General features: G+C 40.9%; 1 protein-coding gene across 5 annotated transcripts in view; it reads left to right on the forward strand.

Moving 5' to 3' along the window:
* The window catches only part of sox13 (SRY-box transcription factor 13), a 53406-nt gene that overhangs the window by 3323 nt on the left and 24509 nt on the right, over positions 1-25574 (forward strand). Inside the window, exon 2 of one of the 5 annotated variants that reach the window (XM_026169005.2) lies at positions 6637-6735. The exons of 1 other annotated variant lie outside the window; for it this stretch is intronic. Coding sequence is in view for 2 of the 4 variants with exons in the window: in XM_026169002.2 (XP_026024787.1) it covers positions 17250-17332 (83 nt within the window). In the remaining 2 variants the exon portion in view is untranslated. Of the gene's footprint in view, positions 1-2695; positions 2818-6636; positions 6736-14128; positions 17333-25574 lie in introns of those variants that run through there. 3 more of the 5 variants (XM_026169006.2, XM_026169002.2, XM_026169003.2) reach the window with 3 other exon arrangements.

Here is a 25574-nt window from a genome sequence, read left to right on the forward strand (position 1 = left end):
GGTGTGTGATACTTTAAACTGTGTACAATATATTAAAGCTAATCAGATTCAAAGCGCTCTGCAGAGGATAGTTACAGACAAACATTTTAGAACTGTGGTAGAAGTTTTGCAGTGTTTAGCACTGCTGCCTCACATCAAGAAAGTCTTGGGTTCAACTCCAGCAGGCAGATGGACCCTTCTGTGTAGAGTTTGCATGTTCTCCCTGTACCTGCATGGGTACTCTGCCTTCTCCCCTTTTCTGGAACTTGGTTGTCTGTGTGTTAGCCCTGCGTTAGCCTGGTCACTTGTTCAAGGTGTAACTTGCCTCTTCCTCTAAGACCTCAGTTGGAAGAAAATGGATGGATAGACTCTCGCTTTTACATGTTTCTATTAATTAGTAATGAGCAGTCATACACAATTCCAACAAAGACAACTTAGCGATAGCCAGTTTAGTAGTGCCTAAGTCCTTTTCATTCTTTTTCTTTTATTTATTCCATATGCTGCTGTGAAAAAGATTGGCGTTGAAAGAGTTTTGTTTTACAAAAATGCAAAATGACAATAAAGAATTTGTTTACTTTGGCAAATAAACCTGAAAAAGTAAACAGTTAAAACATTTTTTTCATAAACAGTATTATTCAAAATATTCCTCCAGCCTGCTGTACTATTGTTATATGTGGTAAAAGATTTAAATTATTCACACCTATTAGTAATGTTGAAAGGGTTTTTTTTATGTGGGCAGCAGGTTCATAATAAGGCCCAATCATGTTTGAGATTTCTTTTGGTCAGAAATTGTTAAAAAAACAACAACAAAACAGCTCTTTGATAGTAAAGTTTACCTGACTTAACACTGATTTAACTATATATTCAAAAAAGTTGCATGTTTTCTGATCTCTGATGTGATGATTTACTGCTTTCCCTACTTTTGCATGTTGGCTGGCTAAAATATGACAGCTTTAAATGTAAGAAAACATTTTCAAACAATTTAAATAAAAAAAAAAAATTCACAGTTAGATATCGAAAAATTTGTATTTGTAGTTATTATCATTTTATTAACATAATATTAATAATTATTATAATATTAATTAATTAATTAATTACTCTTTAATTATAATATCAATTAATTACTGTGGTAATAAGTTCACATGTGATAGAGTTTAGAGACTTCTACTTATATTGATACTTCTGCAAAGCCAACGTTTAACAATCCCTTAAAACATATAAAATCATGTGTTGTGTTTATAGAACATTATTAGAAAAGAAATTCAGCCAGCTGATTGTTATAAAAACAAAATAATATCTACCTTTTAATTTTGACAAAAATCCGTTCAAATCGCAGTATTTTATGGCGTCATCGCTGCCCACTGTTGGACAAACTATGTAATGGCAACACCTAATACCTAATGTCCCACCTTCATCTACTCTTAAATGTCTTATTTGCCTTTTTTTCTGTCTTATCTTGTAAAGCCCTTTTTTCTTTGTTTTTAAAAGGTGCTACATACATGAAGTTTATTATTATTACTATTAATATTATTATTATTTTCTGAGTCAAGGCTAGCCTCTCAGACCTGCGCTTCAGTTTCTTATTACCCACTTTTACTCTTACTGCACCTGACTTGTGTATAGGTGTATCTCCCGTAAAACGTCTCACTGACTTATCTTTTGGTCTGCAAAAACAAAAAGTTAAATTGAGCAAAAGTAATTTGGCTCCTCGTGCAGAAATAATGTGCAGACCAGTTTAAATGGCTGCGTGTTCAAAAGCTCTCCCGCCTGGTGCCTGCCTAAAGGAAACATCTGTTGAATGCAGTTAGAAGAGACTCATAAAAAAGTAGGTAAACTGTGACATATTAGGTGTCAGTCACCAAGATCAGTAATAACTTTGCTTTGTTGTGTTTTGTGGCAACAAGTTAATCAACTCTTGCAATGCTTTAAATCATGTTCAGTGAATTGTTTTTGAGTGCATTTGGATTATTTGATTAATCGATGGCGCTGTTGATGCTATTTGCTGTTTTTCTTAAATGAAAATATGCTGAATATCTAAAAAAACTGTTTTTTTCTTCTAAAAACAGTGCTTAGATATTCAGCTTAATTTGATGAAATATTTCTGTTTAAGATCACACTGTGTAAATTCCTGCCTGTGTTCAGGCTTCTCTGGTGACGAAGGTGCTTGGCTTTTATAAAGTGTGATTATTCTGGTTAATTCTTCACCATGTCCCTGATAGGAACGTGATATCGCAGTCAGCTTCTGTGCCTCACAATGGGCTTTTTTGCATTATCTAACAGCCTCTTTTTCCTCGCGTTAAGCCATCGTGACCCGTGAACATGTAGTCTTTAATGATTCTGTACATCACTATCACAAAGACCAAAGTGTGGTGCGTCGAGCACACGTGCCGAAGAGAGGGAGCTTTTGATAGAGCGGATGAACGGAGAAGTTTCAAGGTGCTCCTTGTATTCATTTCTGTTATCTCTGAAGCAAACGGGGTGAGAGAGTGCAGTAATTAAAAGTGGAGATGGAAGGATCTCAGGTGGAGATGTTAGAAGTCATGTCTTTGTGAAGGAAACACAAAGGTGGAGAGGTTGGTTGAATGCCTTTGCTTCATCTTAACATCGCTCATCACTCTTCAGAGGACTTTTTAAAGACACTTTCCACCTGTTGCCTTGGTACAGGAAAGAAAAGAAAGATAACTGTACACACTTGAGAGGAAACACACACACACACAGGAAGACTCATCCTGGGCGGGTGATAAAACACAAGTCTTACACTGGTGATGGGCCACTTTCAGAGATACTGCAGCCGCGCACACACACACCCTGCTGTGTACATCTGCACACACCTTCAAGGTAAGATACCTGCTTCAACCTCGGCAAAGCCTTCTTTTACCAAACTCACTGTGTCCTCGCGGTTGACTGTCTTGCAGGCTTATATCTGATTGCACGGTTGAAGCATCTAATCACTAAAAGCTTCACATTACACTTGTTTTGTTTATCTTTTTAAAATATATCGACGGGATTGCTGTACCCCTGGCATGTCATTCATTTACATTCTGCCAGCTGTGCTTTGAATGTGCGCTCACCCATCCGTGAATGCTGTCATAAGCCCATAAAAACGCGCCGTAAAGCCAGAGGAGGGGGGCGAAACCACAGCAGGCTATTTATCAACAGCTGTAAATCATCTCCGAAGAAGAAAGAACGGAACCCTTCTCGAACGCTGGCCCCTGCGCCGTGTTTCTCATGCTACTTTTGATCACTTTCTAATCCCTTAAGAAAAACACACAACAAGGAGAGAGGGAAAAAAAGTTTTCTGAACTTTTCCTCTCCACGCCTGCATTGCATGCACGTGTGTTCATTCAGCACGCAATGTCAGAATACAAGCTCCTACAGGACTTAGGTGTGTTTGGCTGAATGTTGCGCTGGAGAGGGAGGCTTTTGTTGGAAAGTATGCAGCGAGTTTTTCTTTTGTCTCTCTTGTTCCCATAATGCTCGTCGCATAACGGCTCTCTATTGTTTGGCATGCGGGACGTGAATGAGCAGGTTTATGTAGACTTTTTCGTGCCCCTTAATTTGAAGAACGTACAAAGAACAAAAAAGGAATAAACATGATGATGAGTGGATTTTGTGCCACTCTCATCAAGATAAAAGTGCGTTAAAGAGGTTATTATTGGCTTAATAGATAGCATTAATGCCTGCACTGATCAGGTTCGCTGACAGTTTATTCATTTTTTTTGCTGCTGAGTGACATAAAGGCCTTATTAAATTACGTTTCAGCGCCTTTTACTGCTTTCTCAGAATTAACCAACAGATTTGCATGGCTATCAGAGAAGTGCACATGGACATACGTCTGTTTTTGTTTGCCACGGTTAAAGATAAAGGTATAATCGGCTTGTTCCCACCCTTTTTCCAGCCGATTTGTTTATTTCTGAGAGAATTCACAAACACTCTATTGATAGACGAGCCCTGCACACACAAATAAAAACACACCGGTTTCCTGGTTCATTTACATGACTTTCTCCTGCACAACGCTGCTCTGTTGTTATGTGAAACCTAAATTTTCAAAAAAAAAATTCAGGACACAAAACTGTATACCTGTTTGTTGTTTGTTGTGTGTGTGTGTGTGGGTCTATAGTGCCATTTGCAAATGACCAGAGACCGTTTGTTTGCTCCGCAACAGCTCCACCAGCATGATTTGCATTTCCTTTTTAAAAAATCAATGAAATCTAAAGCGACAGTAGGCCATTATGTGCCGGTTTGCTAGAAGTTAGTTGCGTATTTGAGTTTGTGGTGTATGTGTAGCATGGAAAACAGGCCAGCGCTCCTCCGCTGCATTGAACTTCTTTGATGACTTATCATTTGTGGGGTAACATTAGATTGTATTAATGTTAAATGAAAGAGGGGGCATAGGGGTAATGCACATCGTCGGTAATGCAGGAGACACTCTTATGGCTTTTATCTCCCACTCTCCACAGCTGAGCGCGATAACTTGTCTAAAATCATGCGCTCACATGCATCCAAGCTGTTGTATCTCTGCAAAATAAAGAGAGAAGCGAAGCCGAGTTACAGCAGTGGACACCGTCATCCTCCGAACACCAAACCTTTGCTGTTCTTACTGCTGTTCCTTTGAGATGAGATAAGGATTTAGTTTTCCATGTTTTAATTCTTGTTCACTTTCTTTCAGTTTTATCGCAGCCTGAAGTTTAACACAATTGAAGGCAAAACCACCCAGATAAATTTCTGTATGTGGCATTGAAGCACCTTATCAGCCCGTCACCTCCAAAAACAAAAGATGCCTGCTAACTGGAAAGAATGGTCAGCTTTCTTTTCAAATCCTAGAGCTATATTTAGTTTACTCTTTAAGCTACTTCATTAGTCAGCAATAGTATTTAACTAGAAGTAGTCAAAATTGGGGGAAAAAAGCATTTAAAGTTGTTTTTTTTCTTTTTTTTTAAAAAAAGGCTCTGTAATTAAAACAGCTGGGCACAAACAGCAGGAAATAGTGCACTTGTCTTGGGACTATTTTCAGCTGTGGATTCGTATGCATTTAGTGCTCTAGTGAGTATTTACAGCAGCAGCACAGGTGTGTGCCACAGTAAAGTACAGTGTGTGTGTTTGTGGCGTTGAAAGAGCATGTCAGCCAGTGCAAAAGCGGGCCTGAGTCAGAGCAGTTGTGAAAACAGCAGAGCTCCGTGAAACAAAGGAATTAAAAACGATAACACAGTAATTGCTGGCAGATTCCATCAACTGCTGATTTTTGGCTTTCTTCACCTTATTCATTCACAAAACGAAAAGCGTGGAAAAACACAAGCTTACCCTCTCAAAAATAATCTGCTTGGCAAAAAGTGTTCAGTCCTGTTTGTCAGCCTAAAGTTAACCTTTAGCTGTTTCTGCACATCTAATAGGAAAGGCAGCAAATCCATTTTTCTACCTGGGCTCTTCTTTCTTCTCTGTCATCTGGCAGAGATAAGCACGCTGTTACTGAATCTAAGAAAAAGGAATGAAAAGAACCTTTTCATTTTCTCCCCAAAAGTCGAATGACCACATTTTTTTGTGGTTAATGCAGATAAGAAGAAGGGTCTGCACGGGGTGGAGGTCAGAGTGGATGGATGGGTTAACAAAACATCAGACAGTTGGGTTTTAAAAAACAAACAAACATTGACTATTGATTTGTGGCTGTGACTACATGTTTGTTATTACATTATATTGTGATAATGAAGACCTGCTAACCTTACCTTAGTAACTATTTTACTCCATATCACCAAGCCGTTTTGTATGTAAATCCAACCAAACTTTTACCGTAATGTTAACACACCATAACGGTTTTATTAATGTCTTTGTATCGCTGCCATCTATGATGCCGCATCAGATCAAAAACTCTTTCAGTGTATTTGAGCAAGTGAAAACTTTTGCTATATAAAACATGGTGTTGTAGGCAGCTAGTTACTGAGTGCAGGCAGCTGGTAGTACTCAGTCAAGCTCAGCCCCAAGATTGCTTTTACACTTATTATTAAACTATAAGTCGTAGTTGCTTTACACACGGTATATGCTCACTGGTCACTTTATTAGGTATACTTTGCTTGTGTCAGGTTGGACCCCTTTTGTCAAACGTGGTGCATTGCATTGAGATCTGGTGACTATGGAGGCCAGTGAAAATGTTGTAGCACATTATACTGGTGGAAGCAGCCATCGTAAGATAGGTAGTGGACATAAATGGACATCCTAAGCAACACTGCTCAGGTAGGCATTTAAACAACCCTGAACTCGTACAAAGGGGCCCCCAAAGTGTGCCAAGAAAATATCACTACTCCACCAGCACCAGTCTGAACCTTTGATACAGGGCAGGATGGATCCATTTTCTTGTTCTTGTTGACAAATTCCAAATCTGTTATGTTGCAGCAGAAATCAAGGCTGTGTGTTTCCAGTCTCCTGTTGTGCAATTTTGATGAGTCCGTACGAATCGTAGCCTCAGTTTTTCTGTTTGTAGCAGGCGGAAGTGGCATCCGATGAGGTCTTCTGCTGCTGTTGCCCATCTGCTTCAAGGTTTGACCTGTTGTGCGCTCAGAGATGCTTTTTGGTTGTAACAAGTGGTAATTTGAGGTCAGCTCGAAGCAGTCTGGCCATTCTGCTCTGACATCAACAAGGCATGCTCTCCCACTTTCTGTTTTTCAGATCATTCTGTGTGGCAAAATCCCAGTAGAACTCCAGTTTTTACGACATCCTGATGTACAGCCTGAACTTCAACAGGGCGTCTTGATTGTGTCTACATTTGTGAGTTGCTACCGTGCAATTAGCTGATTAGACATGTAGCCTAGCAAGCAGTTGAACAGGTGTACCTAACAAAATGGCCAGTAAGTGCATATCCTGACTGTAGAATATCTAGAGCTCCCCTACTGCTTTCTGTTCTCCTGCTTTCATCTCTCTTTCTCCTTCTTGAACAGGCCTCTCTATGTGAATGGATTTCTCTGTAAGCCCTAACATAAGAGGCAGTGGGGCATATTGTGATTTTTATGCAGAGCTTCTGTTGTGTATTCCTATTTTCAGGCACTATCTTGATGTATGTGCTGTGTAGTCAGGGCCATGGGCTGGGTCTGTGTGCGTAGCGAGGCGGACTGTGTCATTACGGCGGTCAGCCAGCTACTTCAGACATGATCTCCAGCTTATTGGAGCTGGTTAAGATCTATGGCACTAAGTTGTTGCATACGCAGCTGTACTTGTGAAGCTGAAGCACACATATGCACTCGCGTGTGCGCGCGCACACACACGCAGCAAAGACCTCCTGCAGTTTGCCAGTGCCGAAACAAACAGTCCCTCAGCAGAATCACCTGTTGTGCTCCTACTGCTCAAAGGCGTTGCCATAGTAACGTCTCAGAGTCCTGGCCTCTTGGTCTATGAGACCCTCTGCAAATATAGACCCCCCCTCTCCCCCCCACTACTGCTACCACCATGACCATTAGAAACTCCTGAAAACATGCACACACACACACACACACACACACACACACACACACACACACACACACACACGTTATGTACATGTGGGTGCTCTCAAGAAGCAGTAAATGGAGTGAGGATATAAAGTGTGCCAGGCTAAAGGAGAGAGAGCACATTGTGAGAGTCGGGCCTCCTTTGTCTGAGCTAGCCTGAAGGAGCAGGGGGTGGAAAAGGGAATGGGGGTGGAGGGGCTTTGTGAAGGAAGAGGAGAAAAAAAGTGGCCTTCATACACATCCTTTCTTCTCCTTCTCTTGTTCTATCTCTTTATTGGGAGTGTGTTTTGTCTTCTCTCTCCCCACTCACCACACCACCACCTCCTCCTCCTCCTCTGATAAATGCCACAGTAGCCTTTCGCTAGCCGCCACAATAGACGACCTGTTTCGGTGAACGCAACGGGAAGAGAGAAAAGGGAGCGAGAGAGAGGGAGAAAGAGGGACGAGAGTGAGACATGAAAAGAAAGATGGCTGCTTTTTAACCTGTGCTTCTGAAAAGCAGGAGAATAAAAGGGGCTGTGACTAAAGCCAGAGTCCTGTTCTCCTCTCTTTTCTCTCTCCTCGGTGTCTTTGTGAAGGGCACGGTTGTGTCATCAGCCTATTTATACATCTTATTTAGAAAGCTTTTGAGAAAGAGAGAGGCAGTGGTCATAGAGAGAGCACATTATGAAGCGTATTAAGCAGGATTTAAACACAGAGGACGGGTTAGATGTGTTTGACGTTGATGTTAGTGTACTGGAGACATACAGTCACATAAAGTTAACAACTGAGTTAACTCTAAATGTTACTCAGACTTACTTTTTTATCACTCTGGAGGAAAACGAATGCATAGACTTTGCATCAATGTGTAAAATGTACCATATTATAGAAAACCTAGTAAATCATGCATTTAAATGTTGTAGAAAATGAAAAAAAGTACATGTATCATCTGCAAATTTCGAAAAAACAAACAAACAATAGAAGCGTGCATTATACTGTCACTGAATGGAGTACACTGTGTAGCGAGATCAGTTTCAAATTTGTATACTTGGAGTATTTTAGTCGGTGACAACGAATTCTATTTTAATCCATTTTTTTGTTGGCCATATGATTTGGATAAAACCTCATTTGCAAGAGAGCTCTGGCTGTATTAAAAAAGACAGGGTATTGTGGTAGGAGCATCACAGTATACCTGTACTGATGACAGTGACATTTCAAAGTGAAATGCTTTATAATACAATTACATAAAGTGTATAACATGGATTTGTTAATACTGTAACTAGTAGTACAGTTTCCTGTGTTTGCACAGTTCTTGCTGCAGACTGCGTCCACCTCTCTACACTTGAGTGATTTAAGTCATCCCATTGCCAAAAAAGACTACGACACAACGCTATTTTTTAGTGTAGTTTTCAATCACAACTTTTAATTATTTTAATTACTATTTTCTCATTTTTTTCTTTCTTTTCTTCCATAATTTTCCATTGAAGCACATATAGGCAAAGGTCAGCTCTACTCTAGTCAATATTCTACAAATGTTAACTTTCAGCCAAATACACTATGGAGGTGCATGCTGTAAGAACATATAGGCATCACTGTCACGGCTGATATATTTCAGTACAGTGGTGTTACCATGATTAGTAGTACTGTGGAATATTTTTATATTCCATATAAAAACAGACAAACACAGACACATAAGTCTTATGTTTATTTTATCTATTTCTTTTACATATATGGACAACTACTAATGGATTTGTCCTTTTTTAGTGTTTTGGACACTGAAACACTTAATTCTGCTGAGAATCACAAACAATCCGTGCTTGAAAGCAGCGCATTGAAGCAGCACAGCAGCTGCTGTCTGGAGAGCCTGTGAACTTTAAACTGTGCTCTTACCTCGCCTCACGTACCTGTTGACTGGGAAGATTGTTGAGCTGAATCTTTTCAATATTGCCTTAAAAGTCTTTTTTTTCCCTCTTCACCTCCCTGCGCTGTTTTTCTGTGCTTGTAAAACCCTCACAGTTGTGCTGCTTCTGTTGGAAAAGAGAAATTAAATTGATGGCATGCATTTGTCTGTATTCGCGCATGCTGCTCTATCTGACAAAGATGAGAAAGTAATTCCATTCTGCATCAGTCTGCTTTAGTTTAGCAGTCAAATACACGGACTGTATGTTGTAAATTGTAACAAAGTGCAGTAAATTGGGACTTTGTGTGGCAACAAATACCCAAACTTTTATTTTGGAGTACACCAGTGTTGGCTGTGGTTGCTTCTACCTTGTTAAAAGAGAAACACAAAAAGCTTGTGCTTATCAGTTCTGCTGAAAGTCAGCCACACCGCAACAAGATGAATAAGAGAAACCACAACCCCTTACACCGTCACTCAATAGAACAGATGAAAACGAACAGAAGACAGTAGTATGCAAACCAAGGTAGGATGCAAAGTCAAAACGATTCCTTTAATGAGCTATGTCAGGGGTTAGTAATATTCATCTTTAAATGTAAATTCTTGATTGTTCTTATCAGAGATAGACTGAAGCTGTTTGACAAATACCACACAGAGCTTAAGACAAAGCCTGACTCATTCCTGTATTAATAAGAAGGACTGAAATGGGACTGCTTTTGAAATCAAGCAGTTGTCCCTGATCTCTTGACGACAGACAAAAGTCTTAGTGGTTTTGCTGAAGAAACTAAGCACATCTTTGTGGTCTGTGTTGACTCATACGCAGTGCGTGTTCAGTCTAAGTCCTTGTTAAACCTTCAGCAGATACAGATAATTTTTTTTAGGGAGGAAGGAAACAAAAGCAGAAGCAGCGTTGCTGAAGATCTGCAGATGACTCAGTTTGGGTGAACTCATTTATAGGTGCTAATCAGTTATTCAAACTCTATGTAAATGTATTATTATAAGTTACAAATAAAAACACCTATGTGACAGATGGACAAATGCTGACATGCAAAATTTCAGCATTATGCAGGTCCTGATACCAGGGCAGCAGTTTGATAAGATATCACAACTTTTTACTGATAAAACCAGAAAAGATGGAGAGAATACATCATGGCTTTTGAGATGAATGCATTTTTAAGAGATGTGAATTTACTTTAATCACCTAGTAAGTAAGGCATTTATTTTTCTACTATTCTGAGCTCATCGGTGCAGGAAAACAAAGGGGCACGCCTTATCTAAGCTAGCCGATCATACATCGGGACTGAAAGATGATCTTAACTTGTCTCTTAGTATTCTGGTAACGTCTATGTTAAACCCATCTAATTAAAATGCATACTTCATTGTGTGGAGTATTAGAGTAACTAACTGATGTTGAGTTAGCTTGTTTTTCTGCAGCATGCAAACCAGGCCTTGATATTTAGAACCGCCCATCTCTTGTTAAAGAAATGTCCATAAAATCAATGTGATGGTTATTAGCAAAGACGATATCTCCGTCCTCTATTGTTGGGCTGATGAGGAGACAGACTCTTTTACTTGCTGATCTAATAGAAATAAACTAAATGTAGGTTTTGAAGCCTTAAGTCTCAGATCAAGCCAAACTAAGGTTTACTCCTGCTTCAGGCTTTTGCAACCAGAGTTTGCTCAGTTATTATGGTTTTCCAACTGTCCGTGATTTCATTTACCTGTGAAAAGCACAATCCTCTTCCTGTTTTGGTTGCACACTTGAGCCTCCATTTTCCCAGGGAATTTCATGTGCAGTTGGTACTGCTTGAATATAGCTGCCGCATTGGGCAACCAACATTTATTTTACAGTATAGTCAGCTAAAATTGTGATGTCACTATGAATCAAAGCACTTTCGACTCCAAGTCACATTTTAACCCTACTTTGGTAGATGTTATGCTGTCCCCTTCTACACACTTTATCTACGGTTAACCTCACGTGCACGTCTTTGTCCTCTTGCTTTGAGGTGATGGTGCCCATTTACTAAGAAAGCAGCTGTCCCACTAATGTTTCCATCTTACTGATGTTAGGATTTGTATGGGGAGCTTGTGATGGGAACTGCAAAAACTAGTTATTCAGCTCTATATTTGGTTAAGATGGCATGGGTTACAGTTGACCATAACAACAACAATAGAAGGAGGTAATATGTGTTAACCCTCTGATCGCTAAGTCATGTAAACACTTAGAACAGGTCGATATGACCAAAAATATTTATCACGATATACATTTGAAAATTTGCGATAATGATATAACTGATGATATAATTGACACTAGACAAAATACTTTACAACTCCACAACTTTATTAGTGCAAAAAAAACCCCCATCAATTTATTTTCACTTAAACAAGCAGCTGTTTTTTATGTGCATTAAAGTTATATAAAAACGTAACAGTGCAAATTCCTTGCTGACAGTTTAACCAAAAAGCATTTCCAGTGGAAACTGGCCGACATATCCTCAGCATAACCATGTATAATATCCACAAAACTTAAAAAGAGGTTATACACACACAATACGGTAATATTATGTTGAAGCACAGTACGTATCACTCCGCGAGGCTGCTGCCTACAATAGCCGTAATGCTCCGACAATCCATCAAGCGGTGCGGGTTCGTAGCTTAGCAAAGTTGTACTGAAACATTTGACAGATTTTCAAGTGCCGTGTACCACATAAAATCATTTCGAGGTCAGTAAACACAACCAGAATTCATACATAAGGCGCACGGGATTATAAGGGGCACTGTTGATTTTCAGAAGTGTGCCGTATTTTCCAAAAAACACGGTAATAACGACAGCCCGCTAGCATGCTCTACCAAAAATAGTGCTTTGTTGTGTATCTGATGGACGAAAGCCGCTTTCGCCCTTCTCATTCTCCGTCGCCACCATGCTTTTTCCACCATGTGCGTATGAAAACAAAGGCACTGCGCATGCGCATTTTATCCATATTCTATCGCGATATTTCATTTTCTTATCGTTGCCCAACATTATACCGGTATTACCGTGAAAGGTATGATATGGCCCAGCCCTATAAAAACTAAACTGTATTGTGGAGAAAGGCATCATGTACTATTCTGGGGAAAATACATAGTTTTTAATATGTCTCATTTAGAATGAGTGTTGACTTGTTGACTTAGAGGAACAATACAATAAAAACAAAGATGACATATTCTCATTGACTGGAGATTATTTGTACTTTTGTATTTTTCGGACAATAAAGCACACTTAAAATCCTTTAATTTTCTCAAAAATCGACAGTGTACCTTATAATCTGGTGTGCCTTATGTATGAATTCTGGTTGGGCTCTCAAAAATCTGTCAAAAAATGTTTTAGTATGACTTTGGTAAGCTACAAAGCCACACCTCTTGATGGATTGTCGGAACATTATGGCTACTGTAGTCAAGAGGAATCTGGGTCCAAAACTCCGTCTCTCTCTCACTCCTTCTTCAGATCCCGAAGTCAAACAAACACTGAGAGTAAAAAGCTGTCTAAATTCTTTCATCTGTAATAAAATGATCAGCGTTGCTGCTTCACCAGGTGTAACAATTAAGTCTAACATCCAGGCATCCATGAAAACAGAAGTTATTCAATTTAACTGAGTTAGAAGTTAGCAGGAAGTTAGCTACATGTGCTACATGGTGGCTAGCTACACAGCTATGTTAGCATAGCATAAACACAGTGAAGCTTGAGGATGAAAGCCAACTTTTTTCCACTCGATAAAAATTAATGTGAGGGTTCCCGATGGTTAGGGACAAATGCAATCGCATGGCAGGATGCTGTAAACGGACCAAACTTCATTTAGGAGAACGACTGAGATAATCCATCCACAATACCAGGTTAGTCATTAATAAACTGCAACAACACGTGAACAGACGAGCTGCGAGAGACTTCAACATTAATGAATCAATGGTACGCAAGTGGAGGAAGCAGGAAGAATGAGTTGAGTAAAGTTTGACTTATCTGACTGTTTTGTTTCGCTTAATGCGTCTTATAATTCGAAAAATACAGTATGTATTTGCTGCAGCATTTAGTATCATATTTAAACTATTTGGCACTCTTGTAAGTGAAACTCTTTAGATATGCTATCTTAAATTTCTGATAGCAGAATTTTTCATTTCATGGTAAATTAGGAAAATGTTTGATGTCTACTTTGTACGAATAAATATAGGTATACTTGTGTGTCATTTCGTTTGATTAGCTCACAGCCAGAATATATTTCCCCATGAGTTTCTTCTACTGCAGGTTACTTCATGTATGCCACAAACACCATGAGCAGTGCATAGAATGATTCTAGTACCTCAGATTGTCAGGAAGTCTATTCAGGGGCCAGCAAGCAGACTTATTTTGTTTTTCTTGCCACGCTCATGGTGTGTGTATGAGATTTTCAATCCTCTTGCTTTCTTATCTGACATGCAAAACATTTTTTCTTCGCTCGTTCGTGCCGCTGCTGATTCTCAAATGTATTGTGATGTAGGGCTGTTCGATATAACGATATATATCGGATGACGATATAAAAACGTCTATCGTTTCATTTTACGCTATCGTTTGTTTCGTGGTGTCGCAAAATAAACTGTTTACAGCAATATTTTTTTCATCGTTTTGATGGTCACTGTAGTGGCTATATTAATTTCTTAAAGTTCTCTCTTTCTCTTATATTTTATATAACCACACTACAGATGGACAAGTGCCTGTTTTTATGCGTTGTCGTTAGCAACAACGACGGTAAAACCATCGCGTGTCCGCTTGTTTATGTTCCACATAAGCCTTTCACAATAAAGCTCAATATCCTGTTGAGACTTTTCAAAATACACTGAATCACGTGAAAGAGCAGATTATTTACGGATGAGAAGCAAAAAAGAGCCGTCAGGTGCTAAAAAATAAACCATAGACTCAAACCTTAGAACAGGCTTTTTCCCCGCAGCACGCCGTGTAATAAATACTCACAAAGAAAACGGCGGCCGTTACAACTTATGTCTGAAAATGTATCGTTTCATGCATCGGTTAAAACACTCGACTCCAGCTACACGATGCAAAGCTGGAAACACTTCACGCAAGTTGAGCTGCCCGAGATTCACAGAATTTACAGAAAATGTTACATTTTTGTGATTTATATCGTTATCGAGACGATAGAATTCTTATATTGGGATATGAGATTTTGGTCATATCGCACAGCCCTATTGTGATGTGTGCCCTTCTTGTAACTATTTTCTTCCCTTTATTAAATATGGATTTTAAACTTCCAACCCAAACAGAGCTCAGTCTTCATACAATAAAGTTGCTCCACAGTGTACGAATTAATATGCATCTCTGCTAAATGTCTTCATTCATGTTGTGTCTCTTTACGTAACCTCCACTAAATCTATATTTGTTGCATTTGCAAGTACGAGGTGATGTAGAGATGTAATGGAATACCGTGTGTGTGTGTGTGTGTGTGTGTGTGTGTGTGTGTGTGTGTGTGTGTGTGTGCTCAGTGCAGTGGGTGGACCCCTGAGGGGCAGCCCCTGAGCTGCAAGAGGAAAAGGGGAGTAAAATGTAGTCTTTGTGATGTCTCTATCACTCTATCACAGTGCGGGAGCTCCCAACACTGCTCTTTGTGTGTGATGAACTGACCAACGACCACAGAACAACAGCAACTTATCAGGCCTTATAGTATGTGCGCGCACACACACACACACACACACACACACACACACACACACACACACACACACACGCGCATTCATTGCACACTAAAAGGAAAAAAGAGAAACTTGAAAAAATTGGAAAACTGTGTGTGTATGCTTGATGAGGTTATTCTTTGGACTATGCACCATGGTTCAGTACTCTTGACATCAAAAGGCCAAGAGAACAGAAGAAGAGAGGGGAAGGAAAGAGGAAGAGAGCAAGGCTTTTGTGTCTCCAGTCCTAAGAGCTCATTCTCTAATGAGGCCCAGTCAGCAACACAAGGAAGCTGGTGTGTGTGTGTGTGTGTGTGTGTGTGTGTGTGTGTGTACCCACATGTTACCAAACCTCTCCAATATTTAAAAAAAATAAATAAATAAAAAAATCCAAGACCAAAACATACTCTCACAAATCTTTGAGACCTCATCTCTCAGCGCGATCTTACAAGTGTTCAGTACAAGTGTTGTGTTGGACGGCCTTGAAATGTGATTGAAAAGCAGCTTTTGAATGTGAAAGCAGCCAGGTAGTGTTAAATAAAAGTGACTTAAACTGTTGGAGATCCAGAGAAGTAGAGCTTGAAAAGGTGTGTAAGTCAAGTAAAACTGTGTGCATGTTTGAAATTCAGGAGTTTAAAGTGTGATTTGCAATTGTGAGACAAATTGCAAAGGAATGCTCACAATAAGCTGCAGTACATGTCTTCGTTTTTTTCTTGCTCACCTGACATCATCCACTGGTTTCTAGAGTTTGAATTTTTCATCCTTAGGCCATTGAGATGTTTATTTTCTTTTTCTCAAGTCAGGGATGATTATATTTAGATGAGCGGACTGAGTGATAAAATTTCTGAAAACACTGCCATGCATCCATAAGCTGCATGAGTGCAAACTTTCTAGATACTCTGTACCTCACATCAAGTCATAATACACTATATGGACAAAGGTACTGGCCACTCACAGGTCATGAAACACGGCGTGTTTACGATGCACCTCAGCATAATGGCTTAATGGCTCACTTTGGCTGTAGTCAGCGCCTAATGTAAAGAATAAAGTAACATGCCTGACGGGACAAGTAGAACAAGAACTATTCTGTGCTGGGAAATAACTGAGTATCCAGTTCCTTTGAGGTTGAATCCCCACCAGCACCTTTAACTGTTTACGCTGACAGACACATGGCATTGCAGAGGTTCTTATTAACGACACATTTTCTCTTCACAATGACAAACATCATCACGTTGCTATATGGACCACATGGAACGGCTTCTTGTTATCTTTCAGGAGATAATTAGTGCTCGGAACAAAAGAGGGCAAGTAAAATCATGTGTGTCTCCCATGTAACCTTTGTGGAACATCATAAAGGTGCGTTTGCTTACTTGTATCTATTTACAACATAGTTGACTAAACATTGTTACCTCACTGAAGCTTTACTTATTTTCTTCAAAAAACTTCTCTCGCAGCGCTGCCAAACTGGCTGATATTGTATCTCGCATCACACCAGAATTCCCTACATTTTCAGCTTGAGTGTGTCCGATCAGATTACCTCTGCACTATACACCACTGTGCACTTACGGCAACTAATTGTGGAGCTCCTTTCCCCACTTGCACGCAGGAGTCAGAGACCAAACTACATCCAACAATGTAAAATGAGAGGTAACAGTGAGGGAGGGGGCTTTATAATACTGCATTGTACATCAAAATGTTGAAATTTGTGCTTTATCAAATGATCTGATCACGATAAAGCAATCGGAGCTTTGATTAAAAAGTTTTTGGTAAATAGTAGGGTAAAGATTTTTTAAAGAATTTTTTTTTTTTGCTTCGTTTTAAAATCGTTTGCTTGTCTCTTTGATTCGTTGTGACCGGTTGCCTTATTCCCTTACCTTTACAACCACCCACCCGGCATTTTTCTGTCCCCCCACCCCTCCACCCCGCCACACATCCTGGAAATCATAAAAAGCCTAGAATAAAGCCGACTGTGTTCGAAAGTGTCTAAAGCCCGTGAATGTGCTTATCACACCGCAATCAAACCTGTTGGCTGGTTGAGGTCCGATCAGTGTCATGCACGTCTGTAAGCAGCAAAGGTTACCTGCAAACAGCATGCTAATTATGCAAACACGGCGGCTATACGATGGGATTTGAACAGGCTCTTTGTACTTCCCCTCTTGGGGGGGGGGCTGGTCAGAGGTAACAGAAGAGTAGAAAAGACAGGCGTTACCGGTGAGGGAGAAACACTCACTATGACCTGTGTCAGCAGATCTCTTCCAGTTCTTCCAGTCAGGGAGCGCTGTTGGATCTCCTCACTTCCACTCTGCACTACCAGGTAAGTACAGACAGCTACAGAGGGTAGATGGATAGGTGAGAGTCCAAGGTGTGCTTGTGTAAGTGTTTGTGAACATCTTTTAATTCAGTCTTGCTTTTCCTTTAAATAGACACTGATCAAAGTAGGAGATGCATGTTTCTTTAAAAAAATGAATATGTGTGTTTTTAATGCTCCGTGTTACTAATGAAGCACAACCACTGACTGAACTGGTGATGTGGTTTGCTTGAGTAATGTTTTGCTTGACGCTCTTGCCGTGATAAGGCCGAGCAAGGCCCTGTGGGCAAACTGGCTCTATAGCTGGTGCGGAACGCTAAATTGTTTTATCATCCCTAATCAAATAGTGCTAGCTGCAAAACATATCCACAAACACTTGTTTGTACATTGGTTCGCACTTGTCTTAACATGACTGCACAGCAGGTTGGAAACTTATAGTGTGAGTTCGGTCATGGAACACCGCTGACAATTGAACAACAAGTGAGAAAATTTCCTGAATGCGATTGTTTTTCAGAGATGAAACTGGCTACGGAAACTCGTGCAGATCAGGGTCTGAGTTATTTTACCTTTTTCTTTGTTTGTTGCATTTTTTTTTTTGACCTGATAGATTCTTGTGCCTGAGCCAAGTATAAGTAAGTGATTTTGTGTTTTTGTTTTTTGCATTTGGCAGAAGGAACCTTCTGCCATTACAGCTGTCAGTCTCACTACCGACAAAGAGAATGTCTTTATTTGTTTATCACCAAGTAGGCTGCTTTAGATGTCTAACATTTTATCCTGCTGCTCGCTACTGCTGAGAATGGCTCCTGGCACTCTCTCTTACGTCTATTGTGCATTCTGTGCTATTCTGCCTCAGGCAGCAGTTAGAAAGCGACAAGGACGATATAAACCCAGCAGCCTGCTCTTGTTGGGAGGGGTAAGGTGAAAAGAAAAACAAGCGGTGAGAAAAGAATAAAGAAACAAAGGAAGAAAAGAAAAGAAAGGGAGAACAACAGAAGGGATTTGCATTGCCAAGCCTCCTGGGGGGAAATGTTGGGTTTTACATGTTACAACTTGTTGGGTAACTGAAGGTTTTGTGTGAAGTGATTCTTGTGTCATGGGAAGTATAACGTTTCAGTGTTTTGAGTGCTCAAAGGAAAGGAGGCCATTTTTGTCAGAGGACAGAGGTATGCTCTCTCCCTGTCATTCTCCAGCCCCTCCCTGTCTGTTGTGGCGGGAGCGCTCAGCTCGCAGCGGGTAGTCCTGGAACAGCGCAGCCATGACTGTGGTTGGATAGCGAGGCCACTGTGGTCTGCTTTCAGAGGATCAACTCCCCGAATCCTTCCTGTCAGAGACTAATTACGTGTTTTGTCGAATGTGATCGTATTTTAATGACGCTAGAGCTAGGAATTATTAATTAATAACAAAGCTAGCCAGAGCTAGTGGAAGTTATCAGCTAACGCTAGGTCTGGCTAGCTTTATTCTAGTTTGTTTAGCTAGGTGGAATCATACGTCTCTTTAATTTTGGCTAGCAAAAACTGCAGTTGCTTGTTTTCCAAGCAGTTAGGTTAAGTTAATAACTTGCAGATATAGAAATAGAATACTTTCTTTAATATAATTATTTAATATTTTTGTCCACAAAGAAGAGCATGTTACCAAGAGATGCAACTTGCCACAAGGCAAAGTATGCAACTTCTCGGGTCTCCAGTCAATTTATGGTTCAGCAAGAGGAGCTTGCTCATAGTGTGTAGATAGTTAGGGATGGTCGGTCTGGCCGTCAGTGAACAAAGTATGTCGTTCAGCCAGTCCATGGGCTATTCTTGCTTGTGTCACTGTTGGTCTGTCAAACTGCTGAAGCGAAAAGTGACGTTCTAACATACAAAGAGCTGAAGTGGAACAAAGAATTAAACTATGCAAAGTGTCCACTGCAGCCACTGTCTGTGCTTTTCATGCTGTACTTTTGATCTTTAACGTCTTTTCACGCTTCTTCCTTGTCAACCAATCAGCATTTGGCAGACACTTAAATAACGTTCGGAGCACTGCATGGGGGGACCCTGAGGGCCAAGAACCCTAGAACTCTAGAAGTACAGCAGTGGCATTGTGCAGTGTTCCTCTTTTTTAATGATCTGCCAGGCCTTTACTGCAGCAGCTTTCAGTTGCTGTTTGTTTGTGGGCCTAACCCTAAAGTTTAGTCATCAACAAGTGCATGCTCATTTGGGTTAAGATCAGGTGACTGATTTGGCCATTCAAGAATATTTGACTTCTTTGGTTTAATAAACTCCTGGGTTTCTTTGGCTGTATGTTCTGGGTCATTGTCCATTTTTATTATGAAACACTGCCCAATCAGTCAGACACAGTATGTCTCTGAACTCCTCAGAATCTGTTCGGCTGCTTCTGTCCTGTGCTACATCATCAATAAACACTAGTGTCCTGGTGCTACTGGCAGCCATGCACACCCAAGCCATTGGGCTTTGGACCATGAGCTGTTCCACGCCTTCTCCATATTTTTTTCTTGGCATCATTCTGGTAGAGGTTAACCTTGGTTCCATCTATCCAAAGGATATTTTTCCAGAATTGTGTGTTGTGGTGCTGACTTCATCGGTGCTTTCTGTCTTTCTCAGAATGTAACAAACGCTGTATCAATGCTGTATCAATTTCTCAGAAGGGTTTTTTTCTGTTTTCTCAGCTTAAGGGTCGATCGTGGCTCAAGAGTTGGGAGTTGGGAGTTCGCCTTGTAATCGGAAGGTTGCCGGTTCGAGCCCCAGCTTGGACAGTCTCGGTCGTTGTGTCCTTGGGCAAGACACTTCACCCGTTGCCTACTGGTGGTGGTCAGAGGGCCCGGTGGTGCCAGTGTCCGGCAGCCGGACAGTGCGCCCCAGGGTGGCTGTGGCTACAATGTAGCTTGCCATCACCAGTGTGTGAATGGGTGGATGACTGGATATGTAAAGCGCTTTGGGGTCCTTAGGGACTAGTAAAGCGCTATATAAATACAGGCCATTTACCATTTTACCATAAGGGTGGCTTGTTTCACCTGCATGCAGAGGTCCTTTGACCGCATGTTGTCTGTTCACAGCAAAATCTTCTAACTCAAGCACCACACCTCAAATCAACTCCAGGCCTTTTACTGCTTAATTGATAATGACATAACAAAGGAATTGCCCATACCTGCCTATGAAATAGCCCTAATTGTGCATTTACTTTTGGTCCCTTTAAAAAAAGGGTGGCACATGTTAAGGAGCTGAAACTCCTAAAACCTTCTTCCCATTTGAATGTGGGTACCCTCAAATGAAAGCTGAAAGTCTACACATCATCATGTCCATGTCTATTATATAACTATAATTGGAATATTTTTCAGTAAACGTGAAAAAAACAACTCTTGGCTGCTCTGAGGTCTGTTTCATTGTGATTTCTTAGCAGCATGTGGTGAGCGCCTATAAAAGCTGAATAACACCGTAGGTGGTTGAAAAACAGGCCTCAATCAGATAACCTTAGAAGAAGCCAGTGCTATTTAAGTCATGCAACACACCGCATATATACATGTATGCACAAGGTCAGGTTCCACGTAGGTGCAGTCAGTACAGATAGGCTAAGTGTGTGTTTAACTAGAGAGAGATGTGAAGGCAAGCGATAACCTGATAACCTTGACTGGTTTGCATTGTTCACCCTAAGGCACAAATTGTATTGTTTTTGAAGTACCTTTGTGCTTGTAAAAATGCTTGCACCTGGACGCACATTCCTCGCTGACAACAACAGTGCGGCCTTCTGAGATTCTGTGCATACCTCTGCACTTGGTGACACACACACACAGAGTATGTGCAGAGGCGTGTGAAAGCCACCTGTGGCAGCTCTGCGGTCCAGCCCCTGTGGAACGTGAAGGGAAGACCCAGGAATAACTTGCTGTGTGGGACTCAGCTCGGTATGTTGCCACTGCCGCCTGCGCACAACCCTCCAACCCCCTCTCTTCCGGCAATCAGCCCCTCGCCACCACATGGACGGTGACTGCTGCGGTTTTCGCTTATAACAGTTTCCCACCTCCATCCCTCCACAATCGTTCCTTCCCAACACCCTACAAAACTACACACCACAGCTGAAAGCAGACGTCAGACAGGATTAGGCTGATGAACAGTGTTGTGGGTTTGAAGCTGATGGTAACTTTTCCCAAATATGACAGATAACAAATGCAATCAGGCAGTAAAATTTGAAGCAAAATCACAGTTGTTGTTTTTTTAATATGAAAGATATACAAATGAGTGTGATATCATCTTTAAACCAAGAGTAATCAAACAGGTGGCAACAAATGAGTTCAATTGCTGGTGATCCCCCTGCTTGCAGGTGTGTTTATTGTGCTTTTTAGTTACCGTCAGCTGTGTAAATTAGATTTTCTTTTATCGCTTTGTGATTTGAAAACACAACGAGTCATAAATGCACACACATTCACACAGGTTTAGAGCCTAGCCAGGCAGGTGGGTTTGTGTTAAAATGCACCAACAACATTACTGTGTGTTTCCTAGAGTGCTGGAAATGTGTTTTTCATGTTGCTTGGCGTTGGCAGAGGGGCCGGTCAGGAGCTTCGGGAGTGTTCCCAGAGGGCCGCGTAACTGTTGAGCTGGTGTTCTCATAAACAAAATATGTTCATTAAACTCATCAGGTAAGTAAGGGACGTGTCTCACTTTACAGGGTTGACACTGCAGCCTTTGTAGAATTGCAAAGGGAAATCGCTAGAGCTGGGCGATATGAGATTTTTTCATATCACGATATGTTTTTTTCATTTCAGGCGATAACGATATCTATCACGATATCAGCCAAATAACTATATTTGTAAGATTTAAATGTGCCGTTGCTCACAAGTAAAATGTGAAATAATCAGCAGCTTGTTTTTAAATATTTATTTCCCATAATAAGTTCAACAGGGTAGATGTACTTAAGGAACATGAGACTTTTTCAGATAAATAAAGGCAAATATTGCAAACTACACAAAAGACAGCCACTAAAGCGTTTAAGTTTCAAAATAGAACAAATGAAACAGACTAAATTGTCAATTCCACTTAGAAACAAAATATTAATTCTAAAAATAAATCTTAGTTTGTTTTACAGAAGAACAGACAAAACTGACTAACTTTTGTCAATATCAAATAAACTGAGAACTAAAAGGAAATTCTCAATCTCTCCTTGTTGTATAGCTGAGCTTTTCAAACAGTTTTAACAGTTACTTTAGTCTGACAAAAGCCGAATGACGAATTAGCGCTTCCAGTCAGAGACTGAGGCTACGTCCACACGTACACGGGTATTTTTGAAAACTGAGATTTTCCGTTTTCGTTTTAAAAAATAATCCCGTCCACACATAAAGGCAGAAATGAAGGAAAACGCTGCTATGAACATGCCAAAGCAGCAGGTGGCGCTAGATTCCTAACCGTGCAGAAATGTTGGCCAATCAGAAGTCTAGAAGCCTCGGTGGGAAAAAGTAAACAAAGCTGGGGCATAGAAGCTGAACCGAGTCGTATGTGTGGAGGGACAGTAACTGTGTGTATATGTAAGCATTTAAACACTGCAGAGAGTAGAATTAACAGTATTGTAGAAATTCATTTCACCGAAACAATAACGTGGCGCACAGTGTGACGCATGCACCAGTTTATTGTATTTCCAGACTTGCTTTCGGCACAATTTACAGTGCACGCTACTCTGTTTTTTGTCAGACTTGAAATAGCCGAAATACCTTCACACTACGGAACTTCTATGGCTCTTCCGTTCGACAATCTCTCCGGCATTGGAACCATCATCTGTTTTCTCTTCGGTCACGCTCGGTTGATTTTTCTAGTCGGCACACTCATTTCCTCCATTATGCGCTGGCTCCATTACCCGCTGGCTGCTTCCCAAACAAACACACGTGCGGCTTGGCACTTGTGCTGTACGTAACAAGTCACGCGACGTGACGCTGCGGCTGTGATTGGTTCGGCTCTGCGCTACTGAATTTGGATCGGCTGACCTTTTTTTTTTTTTTTTTTTTTTAAGAGAACAAGAGCGGCGAGGTCTATCGCGATAGCTTAATTTCTCTATCGAGTAAAAGTTATATCGCGATACATATCGTTATCGTTCTATCGCCCAGCTCTAGAAATCGCCCTCTTCAAGTTGGTCCAAGTTGTCATTATCCTTTCTCAAGAGGTCATAGGAATCCACGTCATCTGCTGAGAAAATTAAGTGTGGCATTTATTATCGACGAACTGAATTTATAGTTCAAGACAAATATCAATCTTTAAAGATTTTTTAATCTAGTTGTCAGGATTTCCTAAAAAAACAAGCTCATAGTAGTGAGTGAAATTCAAGTGTTTAGCTGTTTATTCTGCCAATTTCCTTGAAGATTAAATTAAACATTATTCCAGTAGACAAAGTATCTCAATAGTTTTCTGTGGTTATTCTTGCACCACATAATAACCTTAGATTTGCTTGATGTTGCTTGCTGGACTAGTACCAACTGCAGAGCAACTGCACCCATTGAGTTTTTCACCTGAATTATGCTCCGTTGCAGACATGTACAGCTGACGGCCAATTATTCATTCCTGTTATAGTTCTTTGAAATCTGCCACCTGGAGCGTAGTGTAGTTGGTGCATTGCGATGTAAATTATCTGCAGACAAGTCCTTGTGGTCTCAGGAAACAAACAGACTTCACGGACGTTCCTGCAAATGCTTGCACTCTCTATGCATTACTTGGAGCTAAAACCAGACTGTAAACAACTCTTCTGTGACCACATGGCAGCTGAGTTCGGTGCACAACGTTTCTACCTGTGTTTTGTAGCTTTTAACACACACACAGACACACAAACGCATGCATATACATCACTGAGGTTTGGAGTCTTGGACCCTGGCAGACAGGTGGCTTTGTTTGGAAACACAGTGTGCAAGCTAAGGGGGGGGGCACTAATCATTATTATGCTTTCCGCAGAACGGTGGCGCTTTTTTTTTTTTTTTTTTTGCCATGTTCCTGAGTTGGTCGGCACATTCCGCTGGCATTGTTATCCGGCCTGTTTCCTGCGGCCGGCGGCTTTTGTCAGCCTCTCCCCCATTGTCTCGGCTTCCTTTGTTCCCCGGCTCCAACAATGGCTTTTTTTCTGCCTCTTTATATATATGTGCACTTTTTGCCCTTGTGTGTTCTGTTTGTTTTGTTCTGCTGTCTGCTGTGTTTTTCTTTCCTCCTGCTGTAGAGCTGGGAAATAACACGTATGCACACAACCCTGAGTTGATTTGTTCAAGTTCACTCTGGTTCAAACCTCTCTCACTCAACCTGTCCCCTCTTCAGTTTTCTGCTTTTCTTCCTCACTGAGGCGTTGTCTGTCTCCCTCCCCTATAACCTCTCATTATTCACTGTCACAAACTGAGGGAGACACACACACACACACACACACTTTAACACAACCACCACCTAACTCTCAAAACTGAATTCAGGAGTCACCTTTTTTTCTTAAATTTACCACCTCAAAATTAGGGTTTCCTTTAAGAGGCAAAAATGTCACAAATTGATTTAGCTATTTGTAGCAATTATTAAGTTATAAGCAGGATATAAGAAAATTGTATCTAATTATGGAAAACCAATAAGAATCTTTTTTTTTTTTTTTTTTTTTACAAAAGTCCTTTTTAAAATTTTAGATATGCTAAAACTTGCAAGAGTAATAAAAAAGTACATATTTCGATTGCTTAGAGTCAGGGTTTAGGGTTAGGGATATCACTAATGATGACTTAAACCTTGGAGGGATAATGTGAGGTACTACTGATGTGTAAGGCTGTCCTGATACTGTTTTTTGGGCTTGGAAGATGTGCCTGATGAGCATTGGGAGAGACTGGGTGCTGACGGAGGTCAGGCAGAATAGCTGATGACCGGTGACTGCGATGCTGGTCACCGGTCTCTCAGTGACGTCATCAGCGAGAGACCGGTGACCAGCATCGCGGAGCATGACGTCCGAGCGGCACTGAGGAGAGTGAACACAAGGAAAGCGGCGGGGCCAGACGGCATCACCGGCCGTCTGCTGCGCTGCTGTGCTGACCAGCTAGCAGGTGTGTTCACTTACATCTTCAACGAGTCCCTGGCGAAGTCTGTGGTCCCCACATGCTTCAAAAGATCCACCATCATCCCTGTGCCCAAGAACAGCAAACCCTCATCCCTGAACGATTACCGGCCAGTTACACTGACCTCGGTAGTAATGAAGGTGTTTGAGAGGCTGCTGAAGAACATCATCTCCTCCTCCATCCCAGACACCACAGATCCGCTGCAGTTCGCCTACA

Source organism: Astatotilapia calliptera, chromosome 5 (genome assembly GCF_964374335.1).
Source record: "Astatotilapia calliptera chromosome 5, fAstCal68.1, whole genome shotgun sequence".
In the NCBI taxonomy this organism is placed as follows: domain Eukaryota; kingdom Metazoa; phylum Chordata; class Actinopteri; order Cichliformes; family Cichlidae; genus Astatotilapia; species Astatotilapia calliptera.